This window comes from Schistocerca americana, chromosome 2 (genome assembly GCF_021461395.2).
Source record: "Schistocerca americana isolate TAMUIC-IGC-003095 chromosome 2, iqSchAmer2.1, whole genome shotgun sequence".
Taxonomy (NCBI): Eukaryota; Metazoa; Arthropoda; class Insecta; order Orthoptera; family Acrididae; genus Schistocerca; species Schistocerca americana.
In genome coordinates this window covers 777,841,713-777,868,940 of record NC_060120.1, presented here as the reverse complement: position 1 = coordinate 777,868,940, position 27,228 = coordinate 777,841,713, and the positions used below count along the sequence as shown (strand labels likewise).

Below are 27,228 nucleotides of genomic sequence, written 5' to 3'. Positions count from 1 at the left end.
CTAAACGTCTTCGGTCCCGCGTTCGATTCCCACCTGCCAAAGTCTTCCGCTATAAGAAGTCACCCTCATTCTGCCAACGGCTTGTCGAAGAGGGCGGAGGAGCGGACAGAGGTTCAGGACACTCTCTTGTCCTAAGGGTGGCAAACTGCCCCTAAAGGCGGAAGAATCAGCAATGATCAACGGCGAAGAGGATGCAGAAGGCAATGGAAACCACTGCATTACAGACAGGTAACGTGTATCCGCAGGACATTTGGCCTGTAATTGAAGAAGTATCATGATGATCTCTCCATTGGCAAAACATCCGGAAAAGTCCCTCATTCGGAGCTCGGGTAGGGGACTGCCAAGGGGGCGGTTACCATGAGAAAATAATGAATAATCAACAAAAGGTTAACGTTCAGTGAGTTGGGGCGTGGAATGTCAGAAGCTTGAACGTGGTAGGGAAACCATAAAGTCTGAAAAGGGAAATGCAAAGGCTCAATCTAGATAGAGTAGGGGTCAATGAAGTTAATTGGAAAAAAAGACAAGGATTTCTGATCCGATTTGTATAGGGTAATATCAACAGCAGCAGAAAATGGTATAACGAGAGTAGGTTTAGTTATGAATAGGAAGGTAGGGCAGAGAGTGTGTTACTGTAAACAGTTCAGCGATAGGGTTGTTCTTATCAGAATCGGCAGCAAACCAACACCGACAAAGATAGTTTAGGTATACATGCCGACGACGCAAGCTGAAGATGAAGAGATAGAGAAAGTGTATGAGGACATTGAAAGGGTAATACAGTGTGTAAAGGGAGATGAAAATCGAATAGTCATGGGGGACTGGAATGCAGTTCCAGGGGAAGGAGTAGAAAAATAGGCTACAAGAGAATAAGGGCTTGGGACAAGGAATAAGAGAGGAGAAAGACTAATTGAGTTCTGTAACAAGTTTCAGCTAGTAACAGTGAATACTCTGTTCAAGAATCACAAGAGGAGAAGGTATACTTGAAAAAGACCGGGTGATACGGGAAGATTTCAATTACATTATATCATGATTAGACAGAGATCCGAAATCAGATTCTGTATTGTAAGGTGTACCAAGGAGCAGATATAGACTCAGATCACAATATAGTAGTGACGAAGAGTAGGCTGAAGTTTAAGACGTTAGTCAGGAAGAATCAATACGCAAAGAAGTGGGATACGGAATGACGAGATACGGTTGAAGTTCTCTAAGGCTATAGATACAGCATTAAGGAATAGCTCAATGGGCAGTACAGTTGAAGAGGAATGGACATCTCTATGAAGGGCCATCACAGAAGTTGGGACGGAAAACATAGGTACAAAGAAGGTAACTGCGAATAAACTATGAGTAACAGAAAAAATACTTTAGTTGATCGATGAAAATAGGAAGAACAAAAACGTTCCGGGAAACTCAGGAATACAGAAATAAAAGTCGCTGAGGAATGAAATAAATAGGAAGTGCAGGGAAGCTAAGACGAAATGGCTACAGGAAAAATGTGAAGACATTGAAAAAGAGATGATTGTCGGGGGGACAGACTCAGCCTACAGAAAAGTCAAAACAAACTTCAGTGACATTAAAAGCAAGGTCGATAACGTTAAGAATGCAACGGGAATCCCAGTGTTAAACGCAGAGGAGAGAGCGGATAGGTGGAAAGTATACATTGAAAGCCTCTATGAGGGGGAAGATTTGTCTGATGTGATAGAAGAAGAAAGAGGAGTCGATTTAGAAGAGATAGGGGATCCAGTATTAGAATTTAAAAGAACTCTGGAGGACTTAAGATCAAATAAGAAGGGATATATAACATTCCATCAGAATTTCTAATATCGTCGGGGGAAGTGGTAGAAACACGACTATTCACGCTGGTGTGTAGAATGTACCATCTGACTTTCGGAAAACCATCATCCACACAATTCCGAAGACGGCAAGAGCTGACAGGTGCGAGAATTATCGCACAATCACCTTAACAGCTCGTACATCCAAGCTGCTGACAAGAGTAACATACATAAGAATGGAAAAGAAAATTATGGATGCTCTAGATGACGATCAGTTTGGCTTTAGGAAAGGTAAAGCCAAGAGAGAGGCAATTCTGACATTGCGGTTAATAATGGAAGCAAGATTAAAGAAAAATGAAGACACGTCCATAGGACCTATGGACCTGGAAAAAGCGCTCGATAATGTAAAATGGTGCAAGGCGTTCGAAATTCTGAAAAAAGTAGGGGTAAGCTATAGGGAGAGTCGGGTCATATACAAAATGTACAAGAGCCAAGAGGGAATAATAAGAGTGGACGGCCAAGAACGAAGTGCTCGTATTAAAAAGGGTGTAAGACAAGGATGTAGTATTTCGCCCCTACTGTTCAATCTGTATATCGAGGAAGCAATGATGGAAATAAAAGAAAGGTTCGGGAGTGGGATTAAAATTCGAGGTGAAAGGATGTCAGTGATACGATTCGCTTATGACATCGCTATCTTGAGTGAAAGTGAAGAAGAATTACGTGATCTGCTTAACGGAATGAACAGTCTAATGAGTACAGGGTATGGTTTGAGAGTAAACTGAAGAAAGACGAAGGTAATGAGAAGTAGTAGAAATGAGAACAGCGAGAAACTTAACATCAGAATTGATGGTCACGAAGTAGATGAAGTTAAGGAATTCTGCTACCTAGCCAGTAAAATAACTGATGACGAACGGACCAAAGAGGACATTAAAAGCAGACTAGCAGAGGCAAAAAGGGCGTTCCTGGCCAAGAGAAGTCTACTACTATCAAATATCGGCCTTAATTTGAGGAATAAATTTCTGAGAATGTACTTCTGGAGTACAGCAGTGTACGGTAGTGAAACATGGACCGTGGGAACACAGGAATAGAAGAGAATCGAAGCATTTGAGATGTGGTGCTACAGACGAAAGTTAAAAATTAGGTGTACTGATAAGGTAAGGAATGAGGAGGTTTTGCGCAGAATCGGAGAGGAAAGGAACATGTGGAAAACACTGAGAAGGAGAAGGGACAGGATGACAGGACATCTGTTAAGGCATGAGGGAATGACTTCCATGGTACTAGAGGTGGTAGCTGCAGAGGGCAAAAACTGTAGAGGAAGACAGTGATTGGAGTACATCATCCAGCAAATAATTGAGGACGTTAAGTTGCAAGAGATTCTTGAAGAAGTTTTACAGATCGACCACGGCCTCTCAGCCCGGGACCAGCAGGTGTGGCCGAGCGGTTCTAGGCGCTTCAGTCTGGAACCGCTACGGTCGCAGGTTCGAATCCTGCCTCGGGCATGGATGTGTGTGATGTCCTTAGATTAGTTAGGTTTAAGTAGTTCTAGGTATAGGGGACTGATGACGTCAAATGTTAAGTCCCATATTGCTCAGAGCCATTTGAACCATTTTTTGAACTGGGAATAAACGACAGCATCACCAATGAACGGCTCTTTCACGGCGTACGTGAATATCGCTATCCAACGACCTTTGACATCTCAGTGTATTTTTCCTATTATGTATACAGTTATCTAGTAGCAGAAACTGATGTACACACAGTTGCTTGTTCTTTGTGACAGATGCCACTGGCAAACAGTTATGCACCCGAATATCGGCTAGATAAATAAACATTACAAATGAACACACACACACACACACACACACACACACACACATATATATATATATATATATATATATATATATATATATATACTTCAGAGGCTGCCGTTAATACAAAGTTTGAAATTTCTGTGCAGAAAACATTAAGCAAGATCACGGAACAGTCGACTATTTCGTAAACAGTGCCGTAATGTATGTTTACGAATGGTGTTCCTCAGAGGTAGATAACATGAAAACCACACAAAGTGAGTGCGAACATATTACGTAACACCCCGACGCCAACTCAAGAATTTACAAATTCCATCACAGGTAACATGTCCTCACAATAAATTAAAGAAAAGTCAATGTTGAAAGTAGATGCAGCATTTAAATAGTAGTAGCAATATCAGTAGCTGTTAGTCAGCTGAATGTGTGCACATCAGAACAATTTTCTTGCGTCCCCCTCTTCATACTACAGTAATCACTTGCACATAACGTCCTTAATTACGTGTTGTATATCTACCAGTCTTCGCCTTACCGCCTCCGGCTTCCTCAGGTACCATGGAACTTATTCCAGAAAGTCTTAACACGTGTCCTGTCGTACTCGCCGTCTTCCTGTCAACGTTTTCCAGACGTTCCTCTCCTCGCTGCTTCTACCGTGAGCTTCCTCATTCCGAAACAGTCCACTTAATTTTCAACATTATTCTATAGCACCACATCACAAACGCATTAATGCTGTTCTTTTCCTGCTTTCCCACTCGGATTCACTTCCATAGAATACTTCGCTCCAAACGTACATTCTGAGAAATACCGCCCTCAAATTGAGGTCGACGTTCGATACTAGTAGACTTATTTTGGGCAGTAATGCCCTCTTTACCTGTGCTTGTATGCTTTTTATTTCTCCTTGTTTCGTCGCACTTTTTCTGCTTCGTCGTCACGAATTTTGAAGTTAATTTTATTGTTAATCTCATTTCTGCTACTCCTGATTACTTTCATTTATCTTCAGTATACCCACAGTCCGTAGTATGTGGTCATTGGACAGCTCATTCTATTTAACAGGTCCCGAATTCTTCCACAATTTCATAAAGGATAGCGATGTTGTCAGTGAATCTTACAATAGACACCATTCCACCCTGAATTTCAATCCCACTCATTCTTTTATTTTAGTTTCATTATTGCTTCTTGTCTTAACCTCTTCTATTCAGAGCACTTCGTTCTTGTTCTTCTTATTTTTTCCCCTCTTGGTTCTTGTATGTATTTTATATTATTCGTCTCCCCCTACATTTTACACCTATTGCCATGAGAATTTCGAAATTCTTACACAAACTTTTTCTAGCTTGACAAATCATATCAATATGTCTTGATTTTCCTTCAGCCATGCTTCCATTACTATGTGCAGCGTACCTTTACCTTTCATAAAGTCAAACTCATCGTAATCTAACAGATTCCCGATTTTTTTCCATTCTTCTGTAGATTATTCCTGTCAGCAACTTGGATGCTTGAACTGTTTTCCTCCGTCGGAGGTTCGAGTCCTCCCTCGGGCAAGGGTATGTGTATTGTCCTTAGCGTAATTTAGTTTAAGCTAGATTAAGTAGTGCGTAAGCCTATGGACCGATGCCTCAGCAGTTTGGTCCCTTAGTCCTTCCCAAAAATTTTCAAATTATTTTGCTCCAACTGTTGACCCAACTGAGGGATGGTTGTCGCACATATCTTCTCTTGCTATCTTCGCGATTGCTTGAATGATATTTTTCCGAAAGTCTGATGGCACGTCTCCAGGTTCACAGATTCCATAAACTAACTTCAAAAGTAATCTGTTTGCTGTTTCCTCCGATGATTTTAGAAATATCAAAGGAATGTTATCTGTGCCTTCCACATTATTTGATCTTAATTCTTCCAAAGTTCTGTTAAACTCTGACTCTAATATTGGTTCCCCTATGTCTTTCATTTCGATTCAAATTTCTTCTTGCATCACGTCATCAGACAGTTTCTCCCCTCACAAAGCCATTCAGTGTGCTCTTTCCAGCTATCTGCCCTCTCCTTTGCGTTTAACGGAGGGAGTCCTCTTGTGCTCATAACTTTGCTTTTAACTTCACCGATGGTTGTTTTGACTTTTCTATACTCTGTAACAGTCCTTCTGACGATCTTTCCTCTTTTGCGATTTCTTCTCATTTTTCCTCGAGCTATTTCGTCTTTGCTTCCCCGCAGTTCCTATCATTTTATTCCTAAGCCATATTTCTATTTCTTGTCTTTCCCTGATCGTTTTTGTTTCTCCTTCATTCATCGATCGGTTGATGTATTTCTTCTGACAGCTAAGTACGTATTTTTACGGTTGTCTTCCTTGTACCTGAATTTCTCTCTCCAGCTTCAGTTGTTATCCTTCTTGGAGATGTCCACTCCTCTTCAACTGAAAAGTTTATTGTGATATTTGCTATCTCAGTATGCAGCGTGCAGGAAATTTCAAACGTATTTCATCATTCATCAGTACGCCAGAATCGTACTTCTTTCCACGCTGATTCTTCGAGACTGTTGTCTTGAACTTCAGTCTACTCCTCATTGTTACTCAATTGTGGTCTGAGCCTTCATCAGTTCCCGTGTATGCCATCAATCCAATATCTGAATTCGCAGCTTCTGACTAATCACGTTGTATTCCAGCTAGAATTTTTCTATGGCTCCAGACCTGTTGCGAGAATAATTCCAACTCTAGTGAAGTTTTCTGTGTAAAATCACAAAGCGGGCCTAACCCTTCCATCCAGTCACTTGTAGACCAATCTAATATGGCAGTTAAAGATAACAAAATGAAAGCCGAAGTTTCAAAGTCCGCGTTCAATAAATCGTTCACGCAGATGAATCGTAGAAGCATACCGTCATTTAACCATTGGACAGACTCCCGTATGGCTGACAAAGTAATAAGCTTCTCTGGCGTAGAGAAACAGCTGTAAGAGTGAAAGCAAATAAGTCACCAGGTCCGAGTCCGCCTGCTTAGCTGGGTGGTAACGTGCTCGCCTCCCATGCAAGCGGGCCCGGGTTCGATTCCCGCATGGGTTGGGGATTTTCTCCGCTCGTGGACTGGGTGTTGTGTTGTCCTCATCATAATTTCATCCTCATCCCCGGCGCGCAAGTCGCCCAATGTGGCGTCAATTGAAATAAGACTTGCAATTGGCGGCCGAACTTCCCCAGATGAGGCCTCCCGGCCAACGATGCCGTACGCTCATTTCCATTTTTTACCAGGTCCGAATTGTATCCAAATTCGGTTTTACGAAGAGTACTGCATTAGCCACTTACCTAGTATGCATTTATCTCGAATCTCTCGCCCAGCGCAGAATCCCAAGCGACAGGAAAAAAAAAGCGCAGGTGACTGATGTATATAAGAAGGGTTTAAAGAACGGTTCTGCAAAATTACAGATCAATATTCCTAACATCGGTTTGTCGCAGAATCTTGAACATATTTTCAGTTCGAATATAATAAAATTTCTTGAGACCGAGAAGCTTATGTCTATGAACCAGCTTTGTTTTAGAACGCATCGCTCGTGCAAAACTCAGCTTGCCCTTTTCTCACATGATGTATTGCAAACTATGGAGGAAGGGCAACAAGCAGATTCCAGATTGCAGTTGTTAACAAAGGGACTGGCATATGGCATAGGTTCACAGATACTTGAGTGGCTCGAAGACTTCTTAAGTTAATAGAACCCAGTATGTTGACCTCGACGGCGAGTGTTCTTCAGAGACAAGGGTGTCCATAGGAGTGCTCCAGGAAGTGTGACAGAACCGCTGTTTTTCTCAATGTACATACTGATTTGGCGGACAGGGTGAGGCATATAGACAGTCGTTTTTATCTTTCTCTGTTTGCTAGGGGAATAGGAAAGGAAATGACTAGTAGCGGTACAGGGTACCCTTCACCACGTGTCGTACGGTGGCTTGCAAATTATTAATGTAGCCGTAGATGTAGATGTAGAAGTTTGAATAACATGTTCGCTATTACTAGCTGAATCTTATTGTGGAACTCAATTAGTCTTCCTCCTTTCTCATTATCACCACCGATCCCATGTTCTCCTGTAAATCCGTCATTTTCTTCTTCCTTTACTATAGTGTTCCATTCACCCACTATATTAGCTTAACACCTTTCTTTGCATAGTGAATTACACTTCAGTATTGTTACATTATTTCCCTATATGTTCGCCTTCCACTTGTAATGTCAGCATTTATGCATGAGCTATTGTTACTGACATTGGTTTGTTGTAAATTCTGATAGGAATAATCCGTCATTGGACTGTTCGCAGTAACTCTATCTCTGCCGTACTTCCATATTCAGAAATAATCCTACTTCAGTTGCATCATTTTCTGCTGTTGCTGATATTACCACATATTCGTGTGACCAAAAATCCGTATCATCTTTTCGTTTCGCTTCATTGACCCCACTACATCTAGACTGTTGCTTTGCATTTCCTTGTTCAGATTTTCTAGCTTCTCTACCACGTTCAATCGTCTGATATTCCACGCTCCGACTAGTTTGTTATTCAGTATTCAGTATGATCACCTTCCCCTTGCAGTCCCCTCACAGACACCGGAGAGATCATCATTACACCTTTTCAACTATAGGCCACATGTTTAGTGAATACATATGATCTGTCTTTAATACAGTGGTTTCTGTTGCCTTCCGCATTCTCAGTCTGTTGATTCTTCCACCTTTTTAGATGCTAGCTTCCCACCTCTAGGTCTAGACGGTGCCCGAACACATGTCCATTCCTCCGCCCTCGTTGCAAGAGCGGTGCTGACTCCCATACCTCTTCGCTTGCCATGACTGATGTTTTTAATTCAAAATGAAAGTCACTGAGATCGAACCCGGGATCCCAGGACACTTGCTTTATTAATCAGCAACACAATGGTGACCTGCAGATACGATAAATATGACAGCCAAATTTATTTCCTTCGTATTATTAAGATTTCCAAAATATTGTGCTTATTTTAAGTAGTTACTGTAGCGTGACGAATTACTGTTTCAGGTTAATGTTTTAATTTCCCTAAGGACGAACAAAGATTAAAAAGATTGCTCCAAAAAGTAAAAAAAATGAAGAATTTAGTCCCTATAAACACTTCAGAGGGTGATAAATCTGTAATTTGGTGCAAGTTATGACTGCCAACTCGAAATTTTGCGGGACACTTTCATTTTCACGTTCCAGGAAGCCATTTCGTGAAATTACCACAGAATAATTTATTGCAACAGAGACTCGTGAATATTATCAAGTGCAGTACAGAATCCAAAGTATGGTTATCATTTGTTTTTCATTTAAAGAAAAATAGTGCTATCTGAGCTTTGACGTCATAAACTAGCGAAATGTTCCTGTGTTTATCCCTCTAAAGCTTCAAGACAAGTTCATTCCAGATACCGAATGCAAATTTTTAAGATACCTATGAATCCTGTGTACATAATTCATAACACTTTGTAACGGCACCTGTTTTTGCTAACGATGGAATGACATTCACAATCTGCAGAGCACATAGCGGCAAATCATAGTCACTTTGTCCTTTGGCGTCAATGCACTAGTATGTTGGCGACAAAAATTCTATTCTGCGCATGTGAATGCTCATTCCCTACACGCTCAGGAATGTGAGGACGGAGCTTAACATTTTGCTAACGTCAAGATCACTGCAGATGGAGCATAATCTTGAAGTGGAAAAAAAAATGAAGAAAGTCGACCATTACCTTGTGTAGAGTACCACTCTGACATTTTCCTCAAGAGATGTAAGGAAACTAAGCATAACCAGTACTAAGAAGTTATTACGGGGATTTGAATCAAGCTCCTTCAGGAGAAAAATCTGGTGTCTCAAACACTTTGGCAACTTTACTCGGTAGTCGTGCTCGAAGCTCATAAATAATCTCAGGGAAGACATACGCAAACAATGTATTTATCAAATCGCGATGATTCTTAAAAATACCCGTACAAGTTCGATATCCGTTCTTTCACCACAATAAAGCTTCAGAATACATATGACTAAAGCGCTGGAATTGCTAAGGTGAGTTTTATTACAGAATTATTGAAAATCGCTGAGTTCTAACCTTACTTCAGATGAATGTCTTGCCTTCACTGGTAAAAATACAACTGAAAGATGAACATTATCTACACGCGAGGAGATTCTATATGAGCAGAGTGTCCAGCTACAAAAGGTGTTTGAAAAAAAAATCGATTTGTTTCTTCAGTTTTCAAAAATAATGATGCTTTTTTACAGACTTTCCCAGTATTTTTAGTGCTATCCGTTACCTGTCTTTCCAACTACTACCATACTGCAGAAGGGAATCTTTTGTAACCTAGCAACAGCGTTGCAAATTGACATTTGATGTCCAGTAAACGATCGGGACGTTTTTATACCAATTCTGGTACTGTCTGGCCGTGACCTATTTTTCTGTACTTGTCATGTGGAGACGAGTTCGTTGGCAGGATGGAAGCCAGTAATGGCGTGGTCTGCTCGCTCGCGCCGAGTGGGAGAACAAAAGCTGTGTCAACATTTCGTGACGCTGGCGTCAGCTGTTCCGGCGCTCACCAGTGCTGTCACCGACCGAGGTGGCGCAGTGGCGAGCACACTGGATTCGCATTCGGCAGGACGACGGTTCAAACCCGCGCCCAGAAGGGTGACGGGAAGTGCATCAGGTCACCCTATACCACCGTCATGAAAAACGGGATAAGGCCAGGAACGAAAGAAGGTACTGGTGTTGGACGCTGGGTCTGGAGCGAAGTCACGTTCTAACTCATCTCAGAAGTGTTTCATTCCATTCATGTCCCGTCTCTGGACGGACAAGTCCATTTCAAGAATGTTCTTGTTCAGAAACTGTAGACTCACAGATGCTGCTTTATTACAGGGTGCATTGCCATGCTGATAAAATCATCGTCTCTGAACTGTTTCTCTACGGTATGTAGTACACAGTGCTGTGAAATGTGTTCGCATCCTTCCGTATTTTGATTTTTCTTAAGCACAATAAGAGGACCACACACTAACCACGCACATACCGTAACACGGCCTCCTCTGTACTTCATTGCTGGCACTACACCGGACAGCATATAAGGCTCTCGAGGTATTCGCCAATCTCAAACCATTCCATTGGATTGCCACAGCGTATAGCGTGATTCATCACACCAAATTACTCGTTTCCAATCGTCCACAGTCCAGAGGCGTCCCTATTTGCACCATCTCAATCATCGCCTAGCACTAGTTACAGAAATACGCTGCTTATGCGGAGCCGGTCGGCCATTGTATCCAATTCTTTTAAACTTCATACGTACACTGTGCAAGCTGGACTACTGGTAGGTGTAACCGCTCTTTTAATTGAGAACAATATTATCAGGCTTATTTTCATATCGGGGAGACGTGATAGCTCTCTTGTCTTGTTTTCTGCGCTCTGAATAAGTCTATGTAGCTACGGCGTGCAATTTCCGTGTGATATGCTAAGGAAGGGATCAGGACACTTTTGTTAAACTGCAAGAGAATTGACTATAGTTAGTTTATACGGGACAGACTTTTGCCGTAAGGTCACGGACTAAGAATACCTGAGAAATTGTGTGCGCGACAAAAAGTAGCGCTCAGTATTAAATGCTGTTACATGCCTATACGAAGGGACGTCAAACTGAATATGAGAACGGAACTGGTCACATAGTTTTGCGAAAGTAAAAACGTACGAAGTTTGAATGACTGTATCAAAGTATAGTGTTGGACCATAGTCTTTGTTATAATATCTTTGAGTGACGAACACTTAAATTACTGATATTTTAGTTGCCGTAATTGCTGAGAGTAATTCAGGATCAACTCTCCCTTTCCATACAAAACGCAATCATTTATGATCATTTAATTATTATTGAATGTTCTTCATAGAAAAACTGAAGTGATTTCCACAATAACGAGTGTATTAGTAAATAATGACATTCAAAGATACTGTCTTCGGTAACGCAGCAACAAATGAAGAGTGATCGACAGAATAGCTTATTAAAACTCCGTCCGAACAGACCACGAAGCCCCATCGGTACCGACCGGCCGCCGTCTCATCCTCAGACTACAGGCGTCACTAGCTGCGGATATGTGGTCAGTACACCGCTCTCCCTATCGTATGTCAGTTTATAAGACCGAAATACGTTATTACGCTTGTTAAATAGTAATGACGAAAAGATCATAGTTATAAGTTTTGTATCATAAAGGTACATTGCTTCAGGATCTCTTCTTCTTCATTGCAAGTACCTAAACGTAAAATATTGATTAACAACGGAAAAATTTAAAATTTGTAGAGATATTTGTATCGCCAATAGGGTTTCGTGATTCACTGTAAACTGTCCCACATTTATACACGATATGGAAGATTACACTTTTTAAATGTTCCAGTGGTTGTTACACGCATTTTCCACAGCGGAATTGGTTACAACGAACAACCCCAATACAAATTTCGCGAAATCACACCTTGCAGTTATCACACCCGATCCATTCCCTTTTCTCTACAGATCTAGGATCATAATATTTGATGTTGCAGAAACCACAAGATACGTTTTATTCTGCGGACACAGCTTCAGGTGATGATCAAAATGAATCATTTTCAGGTTTTGAAGGTTTTTCTTGCACATCCAGCGGCTTTCTGCAACCCTTGGCCTCCATTATTTGCGAGTTTTTAAAACGCAATTTTCTCTTCCCTCTTGTAAGATGGAGATGAGTTGCTGAAGTAAGATGACAAGCTGAATACCTTTCTTTCTCTCCTCACACGTGGGATACCGGTGATTTTCTTTGCGGTTCGCAAAACAGAAGAAAATGGTGATGATGATGATGTTACTGAGTTCTAACTTCCCAAATTTCTGGGAGGATGAGAAGCAGTTGCAACGTCTGGAATTACTTTTGATTCCGTGGTAACAGAGTGGGGCTCATCATTAAGGAATGTGGACGAAGAAAGGAATTTCTATGACAGTATTTTGTTGAGACTGAAGGGGAAAATTCCCGTGGACTCACATCTCTTCGCAGCATTCCTAACATTAGCTCCAAATCTCGAATTTTACCAAAAACAAATTTTATACTGGAGGCCCAGTGATTATTATGTATAATTAGGCTATAGAAATACTTTAATACGTAGGATATATAAATTAATAAATACCTAAGACGTATTATTTTCCGACTCAGAAAGCCCCACGAAGACTGATTCACAGAGCCCCATACCCTTGCTTGTTAGTTTTTAAATGTAAGGAGTTGCTCAGATTTATAACAAATCTCGCTAGTTATTGTGTTGACTGACTTGGTGGACGCTATACAACTGGTAGCGGAAAGATTTGTAACTACAATTCATGTATTTTAACACTAGACTTTTTTTTAGATATACTGAATATTACATGGCGAATTGTTATAAGCAATACGTCTTACGTCTTCTATTTCCTTCTGGCTGATTACTCTCTATATTACATTTATTTGCGAAAAAGCTTCTTGCCGCTTGTGCACGACTTGTCTAGCAACGGCCCTGTAATATGGCGTCCGAGTTGCGCACGTGTTCTGAGATTTATCCACATAGCCCCATGATTCAGAAAGCCCAACGCTACTCTATGACCTTAACTATTTTGCGCACTAATGCCCCCCCCCCCCAAAGCCTGTCATGATTATAGTGAGTACGACATATTTTAGGCCTCGTATTTAGATTTTTCGCATGGCCGATATCTTTCCTCATCTTCTCTAAATCAGATTTCTTGTTTCGTTTTTCATGGTCTCGCCGTTGAAGGTACAGTAAAGCCTTATCTTTTTTTTTTTTTACTTCTTCGTACCCTGTCTCACTGCCACACGCCACTTACCAGTTCTCTGGATAATTTATACTTTATCAGAACTAGATTTATTCGAGAAACTAAATTTTACATTCTAGATTACATATTAGTGCTTGTTTCATTTACCAGATACGCCATCTATTCAAGATAATGTTCCTATGTCTGGTACTAGGCGCAGAACAGAATTTTTTACAAATCCATGATTCCAAAGACAGCAGGTGCTGACAGGTGCGAACATTACCGAACTATCAGTTTAAGAAATCATGATTGCAAAATACCGACGGAAATTTCTTACGGAATCCGTCCTCGGGGGAGTTAAGTCTGAGTTCTGGAGAAATGTAGGAACACGCAAGTAATTCTGACCGCACAACCTACCCTAGACAGAGAATAAACAAAGGGAAGTCTATGTTTATAACGTTTGTAGGTCCAGAGAGGTTTTGATCATGGTGACTGAAATACACCCTATGAAATTCTAAAGTTAGCAGGCATAAAACACAGGGAGTGAAATGTTACATACACCTTTCAGTGAAACCAGCCGGCGGGTAAAAGAGTCAAACGACATGAAAGGCAAGCAGTATCTGACAAGCGTGTGAGATCGTGTTGTACCTATTCTCGATGTTACTCTGTCTGTTCATTGGGATAGCAGTAAAGGACCAAAGAAAACTCTAGAGGAGGCGAGTTCAAGGGAAGAAATGAAAACTTTGAGGATTGTCAACGAAATTCTGTTAGACGCAGCGAAGACTTGGAAGAGCAGGTGAGCGGAATGGATAGTGTCTTCAAAAGAGGTTATAAGATGAGATTTGCTGGCCAAGAGAAGTCTGCTAGTATCAAACATTGGTCTTAGTTGAGGAAGAAATTTATGAGAATGAAGTTTTGAGCACAGTATTTTGTTGTAGTGAAACATGGATTGCTGGAAAACCAGAATAGAATAGAATAGTAGTTTTGAGATATGTTGCTACAGGAGAATGTTGAAAATTAGGTAGACGTATAAGGTGAGATATGAAGAGCTTCTCCACAGAATCGGCGTGGATAGGTGTATACCGAAAACACTGACAAGAACAAATGACAGGACGGTAGGACATGTGTCAAGACTGCAGGGAAAAACTTCCGTGGTTCTAGAGGGAGCTGTAGAGGGTAAAAACTTTAAAATACATAAATTGGGATGCATCCAGCAAATAACTGAGGATGTAGGTTGCAAGTACTACACTGAGAAGGAAAGGTTGCCATAGGAGAGGAGTTTTTGTGGCGGGTCACATCAAACCAGACTAATGTCCCCCCTCCCCCAAAATAGAATGAACAAACATAAAACAAGGGTGACGGAATGTAACTGAATTTAATCAGTTGCTGGTGAGGGAATTAGATTAGGAAATGAGACACTATTTTGTTATTTGGACAGAAAAATAATTGACAACCGTCGGAGTAGAGAGGATGGAAAATGCTGACTAGGAAAAAAAAACATAAAAAAAAACTTTGTGTCCTGCCTTACGGCAAGTCATGTCATGGGGTAAGCCCCATCAGAGAGGTCTACCGCATGAGCGTCTAGGGAAGTGATTCCAGTGGCGGTTTCCCGTTGCCTTCCACCGATGATGATGAAATGATGATGAGGACAACACAACACCCAGTCTCTGAGCGGAGAAAATCTCCGACCCAGCCAGGAATCGAACCCGGGCCCTTTGGCGTGACAGACCGCCGCGCTGACCACTCAGCTATCGGGGTGGACACTAGAAAAAAAAACAGCAAGAAAATTATTTCTGAAAACCACAAATTTGTTAACATCGAAGATAAATGTAGATGTTAGGAAATCTTTTTTGAACTTCTTTGTCTGGAGTACAGCCTTGTGTGAAAGTGAAATGTGGACAATAAACAGTTTAGACAAGAAAAGAATATAAGCTGTTGAAAGGTGGAGCCGGTCGGTGTGGCCGAGCGGTTCTAGGCGCTACAATCGGGAACCGCGTGACCGCTACGGTCGCAGGTTCGAATCCTGCCTCGGGCATGGATGTGTGTGATGTCCTTAGGTTAGTTCGGTGTAAGTAGTTCTAAGTTCTAGGGGACTAATGACCTCAGAAGTTAAGTACCATAGTGCTCAGAGCCATTTGAACCATTTTTTGAAAGGAGGAGCTGCAGAAAAGTGTTGGCGATTAGCTAGCTACATCGCGTGACTAATGAGGACATACTAAGTAGAATCAGGGAGATTATCTTTATGCTCCATCTTGACCAAAAGAAAGGATCGGCTGAAAGGACCACTCTGAGTCATCAAGGAATTTCCAAATTGGTAAGGAGGGAAGCGTGGGGGCTAAAAGTTTTTGAGGGGACCAAGAGATGACTACAGCTAGCGGGTTCAAATGGTTATGTGTCGCAAGAGTCATGTAGAGATGAAGAGGCTTGCACAGGGTAGCCTAGCGTGAAGAGATGCATCAAACGAGTCTTCGGAGTGAAGATCACAAGAACAACAACATGAATTTTGTACTATTTCGCAGGTGGCCTTGGAGGTACGTAATCACCTTCATTCTGTCATCCAAGTAATGGAACAATAGTACGATCCTGCCGGACTCTGTTCGCTAGTGGTGAGTGCGGCGTGTGTCTGGAGCTCACCTTGAACGCCTGCCGGAACTTGTGCGACATGATGTGGTAGAGTAGCGGGTTGATGGCGGTGCCGAGGAAGTAGAAGACGCCCGAGATGTGGGTGAGGACCTGGTAGATGGTGACGAAAGTTGCCGACGATCGCAGCGACTCGGAGCTGTAGGCGTAGACGGCGAGCAGCCGCTGCGCGTGGAACGGCGCCCAACAGATGAAGAACGCCACCACCACCGCCACTGCAACACAGGGTGCGCCGACGTCACTTGCCTGTCCCTGCCTCGTGTCTTGTAAGATGTCAACAGAGTTAGCTTACAGTTTACGTTTCAGAGACACACAGTCAAGGGGTTACGGATTGTTTACTTGCTCGAAAAAAGTAAACTTACGTAATTAATTTTATGCTGATAATTTTCAGACTCGGCCCGTCTATGTGCAACTGAATAAAATCAGTTTTATCATGCCGTAAACCCTTGGCTTTTATTTTTTGAAACACACCAAAAAAATGTTCAAATATGTGTGAATTCCTAAGGGACCAAACTGCTCAGGTCATCGGTTCCTAGACTTACACACTACTTAAACTAACTTATGCTAAAAAAAACACACACCCATGCCCGAGGGAGGACTCGAACCTCCGCGGGGAGGTTCAAAATGGCTCTGAGCACTAGGCGACTTAACTTCTGAAGTCATCAGTCGCCTAGAATTTATTACTAATTTAATCTAAATAACCTAAGGACATGACACACGTCCATGCCCGGGGCAGGATTCGAACCTGCGACCGTAGCAGTCGCGCGGTTCCGGACTGCAGCGCCTAGAACGAAAAAGGCGAACAACACCCAACATGGGGTAAAGTGATAGGATTTTGCGGGATCGCCATGGTAAAATGCTGACAGATTATACTCGTAACGGACCAATCGCCACAGGAGCACACCTCGAAAATCTATTGACGGACTTAAGAGGTTCTGCCAAGACGAAGCATTGCAGAAACTGTCCAAGGCGGTGATTTTGCTCCACGACATCTCCCCTGCACAGGACAAAGTTAGACATACTGATTCTTTCGGTTATCGAATTTTACATCGCCCTCGTATTCTTCTGCCATGGTGCCCAATGACTTCTTCCTCTACCTTAGATGATGAAGAAATCTTAGCAAAGCAGGAGTTTCCAGAATGACGATGAGGCAATTTCGAGATGGAATGTTTCCTCAGCTGCAAAAATGTAGACTTCTACAACCAAGATCTTCTCAAATCATTCATCGTTGGGAAGTGGCCGAGTATGTAGAAAAGGGGGACAATTCCATAGTCCACCCTGGCTCTTACATGCTATCACGCCACATTATGAGACTAGCTGTTAAAAGCCTGAATAACCACCTTTTGCAGCGCGGTCCGTTGCGAGACGTGCAGGAAGAGAGTCAGTGAGGTTCTGGAAGGTACGGACAGGGATGTGGAGCCGTGGCGACTTCAGAGCTGCGGCCAGCCGCATTACGTTTCTCGGCTGAGGATCCGTGCTGCGAACAGCCCGACTGAGGTGGTCCCACAGATTCATGATTGGGTTTAAATAGAGTTTGGTGGCTACTGGAGTATGGTGCTGGCATTCTTCGAACCACCTACGTACACTGCGAGCTATGTGACAAACTGCTTTTTTCTGCTGGTAGATACCGTCGAGACGAGGGAAAACAAACTGCACGAAGGGGTGGTTTGGTTCCCAAGGATAGATGTACACTAGTGTTGATACATTGTGCCTTCTAGAATGACGAGAACACCCAGGGAATAAAACGGAAACCTTGTCCAGGCACCATAGCGCTCGCTCCTCCGGTCTGGACCCTTCCGACGGTTGTTACAGGCTGTTTGCTTTCAGACGCTTCACGCCGTACACGCCAGCGGCCGTCTGTTCGTTGGATCATAAAACATGATTCATCTGGAAAGATCATATGTGTACGTCGCCACTTAGTGGAGGTCTATTTGCCATAGCCGGCTTGGTTATTCCAGCCTTTCTCGCCGACAAACAGTAGTAAAAAAAAAAAAGTTCAAATGTATGTGAAATCTTATGGGACTTAATTGCTAAGGTCATCAGTCCCTAAGCTTACACACTACTTAGCCTAAATTATCCTAAGGACAAACACACACACCCGTGCCTGAGGGAGGACTCGAACTTCCGCCGGGACCAGCCTCACAGTCCATGACTGCAGCGCCTAGACCACTCGGCCAATCCCGCTCGGCGACAGTAGTCAGCAAGGGTACAAGAATCAGGCGACTGTTGCAGAGGCCCATACGCAGCAACGTTCGCTGAATGGTCGTTGAGGAGACGCTGATGGTGACCCCTTGGTTCAACTGGACAGTCAATTGCTTGAGAGCTGCACGTCTGTTCGCCTGTACACGTTTCCGCAGCCATGGTTCACCCTTATCATCTATGATCCATGATGCACCAACGTTGCTTCGGCGCCGGTTTTGGTTAGCGCCCTTTTGCCATGCACAGCGTTTTTTTTACTACAGCGGCACTCGAGCAGTTTTCAGGCTTAGCTGTTTCAGAAATACGTGTACTTCTACCATTGGCCTGAAAGCTAATGTCGAAGCCCTTTTGAACGTCAGATAAATCTATCCGTTTTCGCATATGACAACAACTGCACTGTTTTTTGCGTGTCCCCGACATTCCTTATATACCCTCTACTGCTAGCGGTGCCACCTACCACGTTATTGCACGTTGACATCGAACATAGACGGTGGTCATGTTAATGTTACTGGACCATGTACAATAACTCTCTTTACCACAGATCATCTGATTGCCATTTGTTCAAATGTTCAAATGTGTGCCAAATCTTATGGGGCTTAACTGCTACGGTCGTCAGTCCCTAAGCCTACACACTACTTAACCTAAATTATCCTAAAGACAAACACACACATCCATGCCCGAGGGAGGACTCGAACCTCCGCCGGGACCAGCCGCACAGGATTGCCATTTTCAGCAGTGTACCCGTTATACCGTCACCCTCCATACAAATAGAGATCTATCATTATTTATTGTGTGCATCCACAAAAGGTGACGGAGTAATGGGTATACACTTGAAAATGGCAAACAGCTGAAATCATCTCACTGTGGTGTATATGACAGCGATTGTATAACAGTCATGGTGGACTATAGCATTGTCTTCCAATAAATTTGTGTCTGTGGCATTCAAAACGAGCGAAAAAGGTATGCGGAGAGTGACTAACATCATGACCAACTTTAAAGGTGGGGGTTTGACTTTTTCGAGGCGACACTTAAAAGCCTCTTGGTTACCGCTCGCACTATTTTGTTGCATAGACTTAAAAATGACGTAAGTTGTACCGTATGATTTTTTGAGTGTTTCCCATGATATTTGCTTGATTTGTAGCCTGTGTCATATTGCAAAATGATGAATCAACATTTGTGCTAGGATAGCAAATGCTGTTTCTCATCAAGAAGGTATACAGGTTAAAAATCAAATGGCTCCAAGCACTATGGGACTTAACATTGGAGGCCATCAGTTCCCTAGAACTTAGAACTACTTAAACCTAACTTACCTAAGGATATCACACACATCCATGTCCGAGGCAGGATTCGAACCTGCGACCGTAGCAGCTGCATGGTTACGGAATGAAGCGCCTAGAACCGCTCGGCTACCACGGCCGGTGGTATACAGGTTAAGAGGTGGTACACTTTGGCTCGCACTCTACAGTAAGTCCAACACCATTGACAGACACCAGTACGCATTGTCTCACCACCATGCACAGGAGACGAAATCTCTATTACATTCGCTGACAAAAAGGACTCACTGAATCGCTTACGAAGTCAATGTAATTTCGGAACTGCAGAAACTGAGTAAGTTAGCTTCAGAGCTAACAGATACAGCGAAGAAACCATCAAGAAAGTAATATCCACGAGGGGTAAGAGTAACAGAGGCGAGCAGGCGGGACAACCGAACATTTCTTTTTTGACAGTTACAAAGAAGTCGCCGACCGTGCGTGGAAATTTCTTCGCCGTTTGTCATTGGCTCGAGCTATTGGTACAACAACAGAATTCAACACCTACTTCCATCCAACAAAACTTCCGTCGATACGCTGTAAGCACCGGGAGTTAATGAAGTCAGATTTGAGTGCGACTTGGTGTTAATGAGGGATACTGATAAGAGAGTACGAGTGTCACAGACAGCTTGGACAAAATATTAAACTCGCGCAGAAGAAAAGCTGGATGAATACGGTAAACATCCGTACGCATTTCGAGGAAACTTCCATTTTATCATTCTTCAAAAGGAAGATACAAGAGGCGACAATCAACATGAAATGAGATTAAGAGAATAGGCCGCCATCGTCAGCTGATAGCGACAGCCGGCATACGGACGGAGTGTGTTCTCGAGACTGCACAACAGGATCGCACTCCATAGGATCATTTCTGTAGTACGACATCAGCGCTCACAGCTCACCTGATATGCTGCTCTTGAATTTCGGTCCGGTACACAGTGTTAATCTTCCAGGAAGCTGTAAATCAGTGCACACACCGCTGCAAAGTGAATATTCATTACAGTAACCTTATCAACTCTGCCACGCCATGTACAAAAACGAGATAATTTCCTCAACTAATCATGTTCAGTAAAAGTTTAGCATAAACATTTGATCACATTCAGAGTCATCCTGTACGTTTACTGTATACCTCTGTTGACGCTATTCGGTAATTGCTACAAGGCTGTCAAAACTATGTGTGCTGATATTATTTCTATTAACAACGTTCAATCCCTGGCGAACTCCATCCGCCAGTAAATAGTTTACAGTTACTCTAGTTATGTGTCTTTCCCTAAGTGTTCTGTACGTGCTGATGAGTGTCACAGGGGAAAGTAACAAATATTATCCGCGTACGGTTATAAGCTGAGCTTAATGAGTTAATAAAGAAAGACTTTGTGTATTTCTAGCAGGTTATTCTCGACCCAAGCAAAATGACAAGAGACATTCGAAAACGGCATGCAAATGTGGAAGAGTAGAAAAGCAAAGCAGGTAAATAATAAGACACTGATGATGGCAACGTGCGTACCAAATCGCCAACTCTAATTTAATTAGAAATTGTGGATACAACAGGAAACCATGTTTAATTTGTGATTTTTTTTTTGTCTCTTGCTTGTCACACTACGAGTATTATTTCTCAGCTCTAATTGATAATTTTTGTGTAGTGTATCCATTTTTTCGTCCAATGTCAAATAATAGCCACATTTAAAATTTAATCTTTTCATTTTAAGTATGTAACATTTACTAGGGTCATAAACTATGTATTCTTTTGCAGGCCAAAACTTTGGAGAGGGACTTGCCTCTTTCTGTTCAAATTAGACGTGTTTCGCTTTATTTTCAACGAAACATCTTCAATGGTGCTTTATTATAAGAGCTAATGTTAAGATAAATTTTACTGCGTGCGAAGCAGAAGGTGCAGGACAGTTTGTGGGTAAACATTTCACGAAGAATTATTTACAAGCTCTTCTTAAGACAAACAGAGGATAAGTCACGAAAGAAGTTAAGAGAGGGAGAAACCCGGCACACAACAGACTAAATGTTGTGCGTAATAAAACATTGGCGGCACTGTGAACAAAACATATCGAAAAAACTCTGAGGCCGCTCTAAAGACACAAAGCGAACAAACTGTGTTTTTGGCTTTCTACTTGCCTAGTATCCGGCCAAGAGGCAGCGAATTTTTGTGATTTACAATCGTGTCCTTTCCAACAAACTCTGCGTTTCTTGGCCGCAAAAACAGTTATCTTTCTGTGCCTCTTTCAGCAGTTATCTCCGCTTCCCTTAAAGCTGCGTTATTTAGCGGCAGACTTGGACGTGACGAGACTTTCATACAATGGCAACGCTGTTGAAGTCTGATAACACGTACGCCATTTTCAGATTTTTCTGGTGAGGTTCCAGCTGCCTTTCACCGGCGAAAATTACTTCAGAGATATTCTGCTTATGACGCCATTCAGCCAACTCCTCTCTCACGACAGACCTACATTTGAAGCAAACAATATTCATTGTCTTAATACTGCGATTCTTATTACGATATTTAATTTCGCATTTGAACTGTATCAAGTTCACGTCGATTAAAGTTATGTACCATGTGTATAAACGAGATTCCAGCGTTTGGTTCTGCTTCTCTTTCCAATGACGGGACTGATCCGATGAGTTTGTTTCAACATGTTCTCCGTAATTTCTTTTCCTATAGATTAGATTAGATTAGTTTTTCGTTCCATAGATCCGTGCTGAGGGGATCCTCGTGGATGTGGAACATGTCATTTTTTTTTGGAGCTGAAATAACAATACTAATAGTATGAATATACACAATACATAATTTGTTTCTATTAAAAAATTCGTCAATGGAGTAGAAGGAGTTGGCCACTGATAAGTCTTTCAGGCTCCTTTTAAACTGATCTTTATTTGTAACTAAATTTTTTGTGTTTGCTGGCAGATTATTGAAGATTAGTGTTCCTGAGTAGTGGACCCCTTTTTGAACTAAAGTAAGTGCTTTTAAGTCTTTGTGCAGATCATTTTTGTTCCTGGTATTGTATGTATGAACTGAGCTGTTTGTTGGAAAAAGAGATATATTATTTATGACAGATTTCATTAATAAGTAAATATACTGAGAGGCAGTAGTTAGTATAACCAGTTCTTTGAAGAGGTTTCTACAGGACGTCCGTGAATTTACTCCACAAATAATACATATTCACGCTTTTGGACTCAGAAAACTTTTGTTTGACTTAAAGAGTTACCCCAAAATATTATACCACATGACATTATGGAATGAAAGTAGGCAAAGTATGCAAGCTTTTTCATTTTTATGTCGCCTATGTCAGCTAACACTCGAATAGCAAACACAGATTTGATAAGGCGTTTCTGCAGTTCTGTGATGTGCTTCTCCCAACTGAATTTATTATCAAGTTCTAATCCCAGGAATTTAAGACGGTCAACCTCTTCTATCTATATTTGCCAGACTCACTTCCTCATCTGTTTCTTGAACTACCGGAGTAGACTGGAGATATGCTCTGTAAATTGTGCTCCTCCTCGTCGTCATCAGTTTTATTCCTGATAGGTGAGTGTGTGGAGCTTGAAGAACGAGATGCTGAAAGGCCAAGACCGACAATAGTCACACTATTAAATTAAATTCATCCTCATTATGACTATTCATAAGTAACCCCTCGATTTCTGCTGTTGATAATCCCGTTTGCACGTGTTCAATCTGCATCGTATCATGCCTCTCCAGGGTAATTTCACGAAATATATTACTATAATTATTAGCACAAATAACAAGTTAATAAAGCACTGTGGGTCAAGTACTTTGTTTATTAAATTCTTCATTTGTGTGGTCTTATTGTCTGCAGTTGCTTTACAGTGAAGCAAAGTAGCACCAGTTGTCTGTAATTAACGATAATTACAATCTGATTTGTTTTCCAGGTGGAGAAACAGTCCGACAAATTGTTGATTATTACTTGCTGTAATTTCTGCTCGGTTTTTCTCCTACATCACGAAATGCCGTCTGCTAGGACGATTTTCGTTCCTTTGTTCGTTAAGCACTGATAATTGCTGTCTAATCTTATTCTGCTTTGGAGAACGATGCATTCTGATGTTTAACATAGCACAATTTGCTAAACTATTGTTCACTGCCTATTTGTATGCTTCTAAGTGTGTATCGCGTTTTGTAGTGTTCCAACATTGCCACTAGTTTTTGATCTATATTTTTTCTCTCTCTGTAGTTCATTATCTGTGTGTTATTCTCTTTAATTATGTTACTGTGTATTTGTATACTATATAAGAGAAATGTAAGATTAGTGATGAAGTTTAAATTTTGTGCGGAGAGTAGGTGGGAGGGTGGGGGGGGGGGGGGGAGAGGGGAGAAGCAAAGATGCGTCACGCTACTACGCAATTATTGTCTACTGATTTTTACTCCCTTGGAACCAGTAGCGTATCCGACGATCCCGGCCCACATGTTCACAGCAAATCTGGTTTGAAATCTGCCCTGTCAAATTATGCATATTCACACTATCTTCGAGAGTGAACGTGGATTCATCTGTCAACAGCATTTCCCGAAGAAACTCTGCGTTATTCCCACACTGTTCCAAGAACCAGGGTGCAATGTAGATCTTCGTGGGTAGTCTGCTTCGTGAAGATGCTGAACTTTCTGGCGATGATAAGGATGCAGCAACTCTTGACGTAGCGTGAAATGTACAGTCATATGAGATGGTCCCACCGGACGTGCCGAGCTTCTTGCATTTACGATGGTTGTTCTTCAACTAGACGTAGAATTACATCATCACGTCTTAATACAGCAGCATCACGTTATAACCCACGACCCTCCCAAAGTTGCAAACTCTGTTTATACTGTATATGTAAAGATGCACACAATTATGTACACTACTGACCATTTAAACTGCTGCACCAGGAAGAAATGCAGATGATAAACGGGTATTCATTGGACAAATATATTATACTATAACTGTCACGTGATTACATTCTCACGCAATTTGGATGCATAGATCCTGAGAAATCACCACCCCGAACAACCACCTCTGGCCATAATAACGGCCTTCATACGCCTGGGCATTGAGTCAAACAGAGCTTGGATGGCGTGTACAGGTACAGCTGCCCATGCAGCTTCAACACGACACCACATTTCAAGAGTAGTGACTGGCGTATTATGACGAGTCAGTTGCTCGGCCACTATTGACCAGACGTTTTCAATTGGTGAGAGATCTGGAGAATGTGCTGGCCAGGGCAGCAGTCGAACGTTTTCTGTGTCCAGAAAGGCCCGTACGTACAGGACCTGCAACATGCAGTAGTGCATTATCCTGCTGAAATGTAGGGTTTCGCAGGGATCGAATGAAGGGTAGAGCCACGGGTCGTGACACATCTGAAATGTAACGTCCACTGTTCAAAGTGCCGTCAATGCGAACAAGAGGTGAGCGAGACGTGTAACCAATGGCACTCCATACCATCACGCAGGGTGATAGGCCAGTAAGGCGACGACGAATACACGATTCCAATGTGCGTTCACCGCGATGTCGCCAACACGGATGCGACCATAATGATGCTGTAAACAGAACCTGGATTAATCCGAAAAAATGACGTTTTGCCATTCGTGCACCCAGTTCGTCGTTGGGTACACCATCGCAGGCGCTCCTGTCTGTGATGCAGCGTCAGGGGTAGCCGCAGCAATGTTTTCCGAGCTGATAGCCCATGCTGCTGCAAACATCGTCGAACTGTTTGTGCAGATGGTTGTTGTCTTGCTAACGTCCGCATCTGTTCTCAGGGATGGAGACGTGGCTGCACGATCTGTTACTGCCATGCGGATAAGATGCCTGTCATCTCGACTGCTAGTGATACGAGGCCGTTGGGATCCAGCACGGCGTTCCGTATTACCGTCCTGAACCCACCGATTCCATATTCTGCCAACAGTCATTGGATCTCGACAAACGCGAGTTGTAATGTCGCGATACGATAAACCGCAATCGCGATAGACTACAATCCGACTTTTATCAAAGTCGGAAACGTGATGGTACGCATTTCTCCTCCTTACACGAGGCATCACAACAACGTTTCACCAGGCAACGCCGGTCAACTGCTGTTTGTGTGTGAGAAATCGGATGGGCACTTTCCTCATGTCAGCACGTTGAAGGTGCCAACCTTGTGTGAATGCTCTGAAAAGCTAATCATTTTCATGTCAGAGCATCTTCTTCCTGTCGGTTAAATTTCGCGTATGTAGCACGTCATCTTCGTGATGTAGCAATTTTAATGGCCAGTAATGTATTTCCCTTCTCTGTCACAAATTAGATCGTACAGCTCATATCGTTCCTCCTGTCTATTATGTTTCTAAGAATTGGGAAACAGACACGAATTACGGTAGCTAGTAGCTGTGTAGCCATGACAACGTCTTCTAAAAGAAAAGTATTGTACCGAGTGATTATAATTACAGTGCAGCGACTCATGGAGGCCCAGTGTAGGCTGTATTATCGTAACACAGCGAAACTTGGTCGATATGCCAATGCGTTAATGCGGAACCGATTTACGCTGAAAAAAATTAGTTATATTGTGGCCAACAGTTGCAAATCTGGCGATATATACAGTGTTTCTCACAGTATGACATCCACGCCCTCATTTAATAAGCCACAACGTGAAGGAACAGTGTGATTATTGAGAATAAAGACTTTGCGGTGTTAGTGAAACTGTTTAATGTGAACGGCAGCAGTTACAATGCTGCATTGAGGGGGCATCGCCAACTGAAATGTGTGAGGAGGGGCTTGATGATATTAAATTGTTTAAAGAAGATAGTGAAAATGGAAAAAACAGGGCAAGCTTTGTGAGGCACGTGGAAGATGAAGATGTCCTACGCCGGTGGAGGTCACTGGCGAGGTTGTTGTTCTTGTGACTGACCATGCAGCACGTGCCCCAGACATTGCTAGTGCTCGTACAGGATCACGAGAATTTTACATCCCCTGGTCAACAGTACGAAAAGATTTGCGGTCCATTTTACAATGGTATCCACACAAGTTCCAGACGGTGCAGCAACTAAAACCTCATCATCCGCAGCAACGTTCTGAATTTGCTATTTTGCTTCTGGTACGGATCACAGTTGATGCCACGTAGCCGTGCAGTATTCTATGCAGTAATGAGACATATTTTGCATTGGGGGGTGCAGTGAATACACAGAACTGCGCAATTTGAGGTACTGATAAACCGCATGTTGTTCACGGAGAGCCATTGGACTCGCAGTATATGACTGTGTGGTGTAGATTCACATGCATCTTCATTCTCAGTAGGTTCATCTTTGAAGAAAATACACACAGAGGGCCTGTCACGTGTACTGAAACGTCTGCACATTGTCGACACCTTCTTGTACAGAATTTGATTTCTTATTTGGAAGAACGGAACCGTGCGGAAACCACTGTTTTCATGCAAGGTGGGGCAACACCTCGCGTCGTTCGCCGAGTGAAAGGTCTGTTTAATGCAAACTTCCATGAACGTGTTATCTCCTGAGGTTTTCCATATGCATGGCCTGCAAGATCAACTAATCTGAATCTATGTGACTTTTGGCTCTGGGGATACCTGAAAGAACGCGATTACCAGGGACACTTTCGGTCTTTATCTGATCTGGAGGCAAGTATACAGGAACACGTTGCTCGGATTCTACCGGAAGTGCTTCGAGCAACTGTTGATCACGTCGTTTTACGGATGCAGCATCTCGTCGACGTCTCCGGTGCTCACATTGAACAAATTACGTATGCGGCGGTTAATAATAAAATCAACATTATGCCTTTCTCACTTGTTTGAGTCCTCCTGACCAGGGGGTGTTCCAAATCCA

The 27,228-nt window shown here is 42.4% G+C and overlaps 1 protein-coding gene across 1 annotated transcript in view; it reads right to left on the bottom strand.

Moving 5' to 3' along the window:
* LOC124594425 (alpha-1D adrenergic receptor-like) overlaps positions 1 to 27,228 on the bottom strand; it is a 126,583-nt gene that overhangs the window by 5,170 nt on the left and 94,185 nt on the right. Inside the window, exon 2 of the mRNA XM_047132796.1 lies at positions 15,925 to 16,145. Coding sequence (XP_046988752.1) covers positions 15,925 to 16,145 — 221 coding nt within the window. The remainder of the gene's footprint in view (positions 1 to 15,924; positions 16,146 to 27,228) is intronic.